Genomic DNA, 10177 nt, shown 5'->3' on the forward strand with positions numbered 1-10177 from the left:
TAATATTCCTTTGTTTTGATATCCTGTTTTTTGTCTGTTAATGTCATATTGAGATTTGATTATGTTTTTATTTATTTGTTGCCTTTCAGAGCGAGTGGGAGCAGAGGTAGTGGAGTGCGGATGTGTAATTGAATTGCCAGAATTAAAGGTATGTTTAGTCTGGATTTCTTTCAATATTTTTAAATTTTTTTCTTTTTTTCATTTAGCACTATTTCTCTTAGCTCCAAGCCTATTTTCAACTTTGGAATGAAATAAACAGTGTGGCATCTTTGAATATTTGTTTCGTTATTTACAAGAGTTCTTAATGAATGTGAACGACCATTGGTAGAGGAAGGTTCAATTTTAATTTTTTTCCTTGCATGTCTTGTCGGGGCTTTTTGTTTTGTTTTTTCTTTTTTTTTTAGACCTGAAACTGAAAAACATGTGTTTTACTTAGCAATTATGTTATTTTTATATAAAAAAAAGTATGGATTACAGATTGTTGTAAATTTTTTATTTTTATGGATAATACAGTTGTTTTAGATTTTAAGCATAGAAGAATTTATTTATTTTACTTAGTGTTGCTGACAGAAGCGACACTTTTTTTATTTATTATTTCTATGGTCATTTGATTTGATTTTTTTAATCTGACTTTTCTTTGTCCTAAGAGGGCATTTTATTTATCAAATTGTTCTATCACGGGAGCAACTCCTTGTTCTGATTTTAGTTTGCATTCCTTGAAATGATTATTTTATCGACTAGTTTTGTATGTACTATGGGTTAATTGTGGTTTATTTAAGCTACGAAGTGGTGATAGTGATTTTTGTGAATAATAATGTGACAGGGCCGTGAACGGTTGAACGGGAAGCCCTTGCATGTGTTAGTGGAATGTTTTGAGTGCTGTGAATAGATGAAGATGTAGATGGGGGAATGCGTCACCACCAAGTGGGTACTTTCCTATATGGAAATCCTCTGCTTCCTCCTTTTTAACGATTAATGAAATAGAAAGACTTTCCCTATTGAGACTCAATGAATGGCTTTGCCCCAAGATTTTGATGTGGAAAAAATGCTTTTTGGGGCAATATGATTGTAATTGGAACTAGGAACAATTACACATAAAATTAATGACTCTGTATGACCCCTTTGGTGTATCCTCTCTTTGCTTACCCACCCTTCTATTTCAAATAAAACCATTACTTTGACTACAGTAGATTTCCAAGATCAAAGATCAAAATTAAAATATGGAATTTGCATTGTTGGATTTGGAGTATAGTGGTTTGGTGTCCTTCACTTGCTAGTTCTAAACTTTATAAAAGTAATAATTAATTGTATATTAGTCCTTTTACTGTCGTTAGTTTGTAAATTTGGTCTCAATATTTTTTTTTTATATAAATTTGATCTTCTATTATTTCATGTGTGCAATTCTGATTTAATCGTCAACTTATATTTAATAAAAATGCTAACATGATAATATATAGTAGAGTATCAAGAAAGTATAAATAGGTTAGAATGACAATATAATAAAATATCACACTAGTATTTTCATTAAATATTGAATGTTAAATTAATGATATACTAAAATTGTACCACTAAAATAGTGAGAAATCAAATTAACAGAGAACCAAATTTATAAAATAATGATAATAAGAAAATAAAAAATGCAATTAAATCTATAAAAAAAGAGGGAATAAATGATCCAATAGAAAGAGATAAAATAAAATAAATCTAGAAAATTGAAAAAAATAATGTATGAATAACACTATTTTTTTATTCAAATAGTATTATTACGTTGTCTGGTTATAGTAATTACAGTCTACTGCATCTGACTGTCTAGGAACAAGCTGATTTTTGAAAATTATCAATTTTCTGTAATAGAGGTTATTAACAAGATTAAGTTTCTTATGTATAGACAATCGCACTTGTTGCATTTGTTTTAACATCCCCGTTTATTGTTGTATCATTTTGGGTATAATATAATTTGCATTTTTCCCCAAAAAAGATTATTGCTTGGTTAAATTCAACCTATACAAAAGACCTAACATCTATGGGGAATGGGACTAAGGTCCAAACCAAATAGGAAAATAACTTTGTTATAAAAAAGTTAGTATACAATGTTGACACCTGTTTATTGCTGTATAGTTTTAAATATCTATAGATAATTTGAAAAGTAAAAAAAAAAATAATAATAAAAAATAAGGAAGGTAATGCAGCAAGTTAGCATGTGGCAGTGCTGGCAGAGATGCATTCCCGTCAAAGACAAACACTCTATTGTAGTTAGTTAATTTTTCATTTTCAATGTCACATATTTCATTATCAGACATGTAAAGGTTAAGACTGACTTGGTTTGGAACTTATAGTGTGACTTAAGCTACACTTCAATGTTCATCTCCAGGATGACTGAATGAGAGGGTGATCTTTTCTCCTAATCAATTTTAAATCCTAACTTTTGATCTTTAATAAATACATAGCTTCTATTTCTTACTGAACCCAAAAGGTAACCACTTTTATTTTGGACAAAGTTTTAATACAGTATAATAGGTATTCTTAATTGCTCTGCTCTAGAAAGGGAAACAAAAGATTGGAGTTCTTCTCTAGAAATGTCTTATCTTTCGATCAGAAGTGAGATAAGTGACGCTTTGGGCCTTCAAAGAACGAAAAAATTGGGAAAATAGCTAGGGTTACCCTTTTCTCATAGGGGTCGTCAAGTGAACTTTCATACACATTTGGACAAGGCTTGTCAATATTAAAGTTCATGGAAAACTTTTTCTGTTTATCTGGTAGACTTACCTCACCCAATCAGTCATAGTTTTGCCAATTACACTATATAGACAACTTCCATGCATTGTCACGTTTGTACCGGGGAGTTGGGTAAGCAATCAAGAACTAGTTAAGGAGAAAAGATCAAGTATGAAAACCAAAAAATTTAGGTACATTTAGAGGACTTAGGCTATACATAGTAGAGTTGTTAACACAGCTTTTATGATGAAATAGGGTGAAAATTATCTCTAAAGATTAATGTGTTAGTGTGTGATTCATGTAAAGTACAAATGTGGGTTTGACATGATGATGTGAAATCATAAAAAGGTAGCATGTGGAGAACAATGTCAGAAGAAATATTTCGGTGAAGAATAATAAACTTAGATTTCATTGAAGGTGGATGAATATTTTTATACATGACAAATAATGTTTGTTGTACCAAAAAATAACTGTAACTGAATTAACAGTAAAATAAAACTAATTGATTAAGGCAAGGCTTTGGTGTGGACAGCAGAAGGTGAATGAGAAAGTCGGGTTTTAGGCTATCTGTAAAACAGATTGGTTATCACAATATAAGGTTACTGGTTCTGAGATAGGCTGTTAAACATCAGTAAGAAAGTATACTGTGTAAGTACAAAAGTCACTGGATTTTGGATACGGTGTTGGTGGACTTACACTGTTAGAGTTTGAGTTTAGGTCTGTCTTAATTTTAAAAGCTAGATCTAAGGGTTGTCCTCAGGCCTCAACTTACATATACTATTTAGGCACTACCTCTATTCAATATGGAATTTGGATTTTTTCTATTAGACTCCCTCACATCAAATACATAGATAATCTGATAGGTGGTTCGATAATGGGTTTATGATAGATTGTGATACCATATTAAAATAAATGTTTTGGTGAAGAATGAACTTAGATTTCATTGAAGATGGGTGAATCCTTTTATACATGACAAGAAGCAATGTTAGTTGCTTCTGTTATAACAGATAGCCGGAAAATAACTATGTAAATGCATTAACGGTAAACTATCACCAATTGATTAAAAATTAAGTATCTAACAAACAAGTCGAACATTAAATTCTAAAGAATAGTTAGATGCCTAACATTAATTGTATGCTTTCAGCAGAGCTTTACTTCTACTCTCATATGATGATCTTGGGAAGGTGTGATTTTGTTACGCTGAAAGAAAGCTGGATATTATTAATCTCAAATATTGGTTATTTAATGGCTTTTGCAATAGAAAATTGGCTCTTCAACCCCCTCGGTTGGCATCTAACTATATATCCAAATAGTATAGAGTGGAAATCCATAAATGATGTATAGTACACTATCCAATCTCCTTGCAACTTAGCCACGGGAGAGATAAGCAACAATTTTTATCAATTGTGCAAATGTAATTGGAGTAGGGATTGTCTTCAAAGGGAAATCATTAGATAGTCCTGGATGATCACAGCACCATTTGTCCATGGTCTGACTAATTTTTATGTGATATATATATATATATATATATATATATATATATATATATATATATATATATATTTTAATTTAAGAAAAAGCAATTAATAACTTTTAATTACATGCCATGTAGAGATTAGATTAATCGAAGCTATGAACATATAATAGTTTAAAACCATGCCACCTAATAATTTCCCCCCTAAGAGATAAAAGAGTTTTTCTTTCACAAGCAACATAATTAAGATAGACTGCTAACTAATGAGAATAGAGCAACAAAAATGCAATGGTTCAAAGCTTTGAGCTATTAGGCATGATTTGAAGCTTACATGGGACTAGAGGTGTTCGGCATTGTTCACAATGCGATTTGTTTCAATCTTTAAAAGAAAGTTGTCCAAACTAAATATAAAATAAACATGTAATTCAATTTGATTTGGTTTAAAAGTAAGGTCAAATCTAATCCAAACCAATTTTTATGGGTTGTTTTGGTTTGTTTAAAAGTTTTTTACTTTTGTATTCATTAATAGAATGTACATTTTAACAACTAAATTTACAAAATTATTATACTATTCATTTAAAAAAAAATCTTTCTTATCTCTATTTAAAATATTTTAGATGAAAAACAATACTATTGTTACTATTATTTAACATGATTCCTTAACCATATTGACATGCTTGTTTTGCAACACAAAAGTAAATTCTTTATTATTTTATATTTAGCACTATTTGTTTCACTATTTTTGAAACATAAAAAAAAATCATACGTCTTAATTATAAAGCAAAGAACATTATAAATTAATTTAATAAAAAAAATTACTTGAAATAGTTCTAAAAGTATTAAAAATCATCTAAGTAAATTAGTTTTCTAAAATATAAAAAAAAACTTTAAATAAGACTATCGACTAGTAAATCAGCTAAAAAATATAAATGATGAGTATTTATATAATTTTATTACTAGCTACAAGAAATTCTCAAACAAAATTGCTGTTTTACTCACTGAAAAATAATCATGCTTGAAAAATATTCAGACTGCCAAACATTGTTCACTGAATGTCCTCAGTCACACTATTTTGACAATGTATAAAGTAAAATAAAAACTTCAAAACACAACGCATAAATCATTTGGATCCACACTCAATATCCATATATCATTATCCTCTCATAAAAGATGGAGGCAACCATACAAACAAATGAAGCATTCAAATTCCGAGCGAGCATTTATCAACTCAATTTCATCGTAATTACAGAAAACAAGTTTAAGTACTACATTTTAATTTTAACCAAAACAGAAAAAATTGCGTCGATAAATGCCCGCTGTGATCCTACAATTCTATGCTCCCAACACTCAAAATAGATACATAAACTGATAAACATACATACATCTCCAATTTTTTTTTTTAAAAAAAACAAATAAGGTAAATAATTTTTCTTTTCATTTTTTTTACAACCTGTAAATAATAAGAAAGCAGGGCAATACCGCACGCGAGTCAAAAACTAGCAACTCGCCGTTATCCCTACTCACCGAGTCGAACCCGACTCGCTTGTCCAACAACGAGTCCAGAAACCCGAGTTGCTTTGAGACCCGACCCGCTACAACCCGACAAACCAACATGGCCCTTCTCCCCCTACCTCCGCCGGCGGTTTCATGCGCGCCGCCGCTGCCAGAAAACGTGCAAATCGCCGCCCCCTTCTTCTCCGGAAACGACCATGCACATCCAGCGTCGTAGGGCCCACCGTCCCCGGCGGGACCCAGGCAGTGAAACCGCATGACCTCGTTCCCGTCGGCGATGCACCGCGCGTTCTCCTCGCCGTCGTTGCCCTCGGCGAGCCCCGCGGCGGCGCGCCCCTTCATTGCCTCGCGAAACTCCTCGAAGCGCGACACTGTGCGCGGCGCGTTCTGCAGCTTGAAAATTAGCTCGACCCGACCCGGGAACGGCTTGGGGCCCCAGCTGGTGTGGAAGATGATTTCGACAACATTGCGCGAAGGGTGGCCTTCGGGAAGTTCAATGATGCCACGCGACGAGGTTGTCGTTGTCGTGCTGCTTCGGGAACGTGTCATGGTGGTTCGTGCTTCGAATTCAGGTTTGGTGGCTGATGATGGGTATTTGGAGCTCGGATGTTTCTCCAAGGGTGTCTTTGGCTTGGGCCTGGGCCTGGGCCTGGGCTTGGGTATTTCCACCATTTCTTTTATGCTTTCCATGGTCTTTCTGCAGCTTGCACTCAGGATTTTGGGGTGTGGGTGGTACACGTCTTCGAAAGCTCTTGACTTGCACTGCCACGATTTCACCCACGCACTCGCCATTGCATGTAAAGTGTAATGTAATGGAATGTTTGGGTTTGGGTTTGGGTTTTGATGTTCTAGGGGAAAGAGAAGAAGAGAAAGAGAGACAATGGTGGAAGAGAGAGTCAAGAAGAGACATTGTAATGGTGCGATAATAAATGGGATTCTTTTTATTATTATTATTACAGTAACTTCGTATGCGTTACGAAATCATGGTTTTGTTCTGCTCTTCTGAAGATTGCCCAATTGCCCACGCGGATTCTGTCTCATCCTTTCACTGTTTACTTATAAAACAAAAAGCTTATTTTAATTGATTAAGACATTAAAAATAAAAAATATTTATTATTAAATTTATAAAAAAAACGTTAAAATATTATAAATAATACGGTTTTACACATTCAAATAAAAATATATATTTTGTTATACCAAAGAACGTGAAAATTATAAAAATATTTTAAGGAAATAATACTTCTTTCGTTTTTTACGTTTTTAATTATAAATTTTTTTCAACTAATTCACGTTCCTTAAAAAAATTAATTAATTTAGTTAATCACATTAAATTTATCAATTAATAATACCATTATTTCAAAATCATTTTTTTCTTATTTCTCTTTCTATTTAATTATTTTTCATAACTAACTATGAATAGGTAAAATACAAATAAATTTTTGAAAAAATCTTAAGGAAAGAATTACTATTTACCAAACAAAAACTGACGAAGCAAGACAAATTCAATTTGGTCGGCACGATTGGGGGATACTAATTTAACTCGTTTGAATTCGTTTCAAATTCCTAAGCAGTAAAGTATAATTAAAGGATATAATTATCTAGTCAGTTTTAGATTTTAACGCTCATAAATGGTTTTCATTAGCGTTTAAAAATGATATTCAATGTAGCCTTCTTACCAACTGTATCCCTATCTATCCTGGCGTTAGGACTATGGATGGATGGAGGAAACTCTAGTTTCAATTTCAAATAGTATGAATGTCACAATCACAAATTTTGAAAAAAATTAAAAAGAAAAGAGCGATGGTGTTATTGGTTGAAAATTTGGATATTACTACAAATTAATGTTGCTTAGTAGAGGGAGACTGGGACATGTGAAACCTCTTGTCCACATTGAGAGGGTGTGATCAATGTGTTTGTTGTTGATCACATTGTGAGAACTAAAACAGACCGGCGTGGGTAACATTCTTCATTTTCTTGCTCCTTTTACGTATTTGTGTTTGTAGTAATAATAAGTACTAGTAGAGTTTGCCCTTCTGGTTGAAATTATAATCCTCTTTTTGTGGGATGAAATTGAGTAATTTCTACTTCTCCAAGCTAAGATTATGGCTCCGCCACTCCCTAAAGTGATTTTAATATGATATCATTATAGACTCTAAGAAGCGAACAAGTGCTTTAATTACGAGTTGGAACGATATACATGATTGCATTTCAGTAATTTTGTTGGTAAGCGTATGTTGGGTCTTCACACGTAGTTGTTTCAATTTCATTAGTCTGAGCGCAGATTGAGGTGATTTTTTGTGATGAGATGAGGAAATCAAAAATTACCCCACCTAATAGTTTTTTTTTTATATAAGTCGAAGACAATATCAAACAATTTATAACATTAATCTACCTAATTAATTAACTTAATTATACTACTTTGCTTCTTATAGCTTTTGTTGGTTTTAACTTTTTTTTAAAAAAAAAACAGAGAAGGAATATTTACTTGTAGTTTTCTTTTTTTAAAAAAAAATACATGACATTTCATGTATTTTTAGTGAACCAAGACAAGTTCAGTTGGTGAGTTGCTGCTAATCACGTCAAGTCATTTTCTAATAAAGGCTTGTTTGCCCTGCCATCTAACTATGAATGCCTGGTGGCATTGTCGCTCCTTGAAATCAAAGCAACCATTACTTAGCTGCAGGATTGCCTCTTCGGGTTGAAGTTTCAATGAAACAGTAAACGCAAGGACCCTTCAACACTACTAGTAAGTGCTATTTTTCAACACAAAGGAAGAAATGCAAGAGAGACCCTTCCTTTATGAACATATATTTGGCATTTCATAGTATTAATTTCGTATGTCACAATGGAACATTGACCTTCAGTTGTCAGATTTGGCACGCAGGTTACTTTCGTCAATGCAATCTAGCCTTAGGCTATGTTTAATAGTGAGGGATCAAATGAGATGAAAGTGTGAAGGATAAAAAGGGATGAAAAGAGAAAAAGTGTCGGAAAAATTCTGACTTTTTCATTTCATGAAGTTAAAATAGACACTTAGTAATTAAAGGTAATAATAGGAACACACGATTATAATTCTTCAATATGGAGATTCTATCATTATACAAAAGAGGATAGAGATTCACTCTAGGGTGACTCTCAAGCTTGAGGACAGAGAGTTTCCAAACTATTTATCTTCTTTCTCAAAGAGGCTCTCTAACTTGACTTACTCTACAGTGTGAGTCACTCTTATATTAGATGGCTATGAATGAAGACTCTTACCCTTATTTATATTACTCCACCTCCACAATGGTGGAGATTACTTGTATTCTAAGGTGGAGATTAATTCTTTAGGATGCTCCACACATTCTAAGAGTCTTTACACTCTTCTACTCTCTTCCATATCCTCCCATACTTTTACTTAAGGTTCCACATATCTTCAGAATATTCCAAAGGTTTCCACATTCTTCCACAAGCTTCTAGAGAGTTCTACATTATTCTAGAGTTCTTCAGGACGTTCTAGAAAATTTTATACTTTTCTATAACCTCTCCATTTAAGGAAGATTTATACTTTTCTGATATCAATGTGTTGGGTTACAAGTGTGAGGTGAAGTCTCACATCGGATAGAAGAGGAAAGATTGAGTACCATCCATAAACCTAAGCCTTAAGGTTTTAGGTTAAAATATGGTGTCAGGATTCCTTGTGTCCTCATATTGGAAGAATTCGAGTGAGTCAATTTTGTAAACACAAACGAACGTTCACTTTAAAGAGATATTTTAAAAAAAAATATAATGCACATAATCAATTATATAATGGGCATAATCCAAAATTTAAAATTACATGTTTTCTTCCCCTTTGGTGTTGTTTTTTATCTCATTTTTTACAAAACAAATAGCTGAGAGAACTCCAAGGGATGACAAGGTAGATAAGAATTTTAAAAAGAATCTATCATGTGAGTTTGAAGTGGAACAGCATGGGGTGTGGAGTAGAAGAATAGAAACCGGCACTGACGGTAAAAAACACAAACACTGAAACTCAAAGTAGTAAAAAGACAAGTTTTCTTCCACTTTCTTTTTCTTTTTCTTATTTTATTGCAGTGTATGGAACGCCTCCTTGGTACTCCTATTTTTTATACCTTCAACGGCTACTCTAGGTGCACGGTCGCCGTTCATAAAGTTTGAGACTCTTATAGGGACAATGGCATCTAGAAATTCCATTAGAAGCACACAATCAAATTGAGATAATCAAACCTTATCTATAATGTTATGGGCTCCGTTATTGCATGTACTCCTACCAAATAATCTAATTATAATTGGAATACAAGTATCAAAGTGAAGTTTCATATATATTGATTAGAAATATAAAAAAATTGAGTATCATATAAAAATTTATAAACCTGAACTTTAAATTTATTTTATTATAATATAATATCAAGTTCACTTATATAATTTACTTAATAATTTCTTAATCAAAATCTTATCAATATTTATTCCCTTATA

At 32.5% G+C, this 10177-nt stretch overlaps 2 protein-coding genes across 2 annotated transcripts in view; one reads left to right on the forward strand and one right to left on the reverse strand.

The window, feature by feature from the left end:
* LOC100790431 (adenine phosphoribosyltransferase 4) overlaps nt 1-1186 on the forward strand; it is a 6190-nt gene extending 5004 nt beyond the window's left edge. Inside the window, exons 5-6 of the mRNA XM_003525758.5 lie at nt 90-148; nt 824-1186. Of these exons, the coding sequence (XP_003525806.1) occupies nt 90-148; nt 824-889 (125 nt within the window). The 3' untranslated portion in view covers nt 890-1186. The remainder of the gene's footprint in view (nt 1-89; nt 149-823) is intronic.
* A 4222-nt stretch (nt 1187-5408) lies between these two features.
* On the reverse strand, nt 5409-6637 carry LOC100811674 (uncharacterized). Its single transcript, XM_003525514.5, has one exon. It carries the CDS (start codon nt 6491-6493, stop codon nt 5633-5635), a length of 861 nt encoding a protein of 286 aa, XP_003525562.1. The 5' UTR covers nt 6494-6637; the 3' UTR covers nt 5409-5632.
* Between the last annotated feature and the right edge of the window lie 3540 nt (nt 6638-10177).

Source organism: Glycine max, chromosome 5 (assembly GCF_000004515.6).
Source record: "Glycine max cultivar Williams 82 chromosome 5, Glycine_max_v4.0, whole genome shotgun sequence".
Taxonomy (NCBI): Eukaryota; Viridiplantae; Streptophyta; class Magnoliopsida; order Fabales; family Fabaceae; genus Glycine; species Glycine max.

Coding starts and splice junctions, on each gene's coding strand:
- LOC100811674 (XM_003525514.5), bottom strand. CDS start 6,493: ATGGCGAGTGCGTGGGTGAAATCGTGGCAGTGCAAGTCAAGAGCTTTC.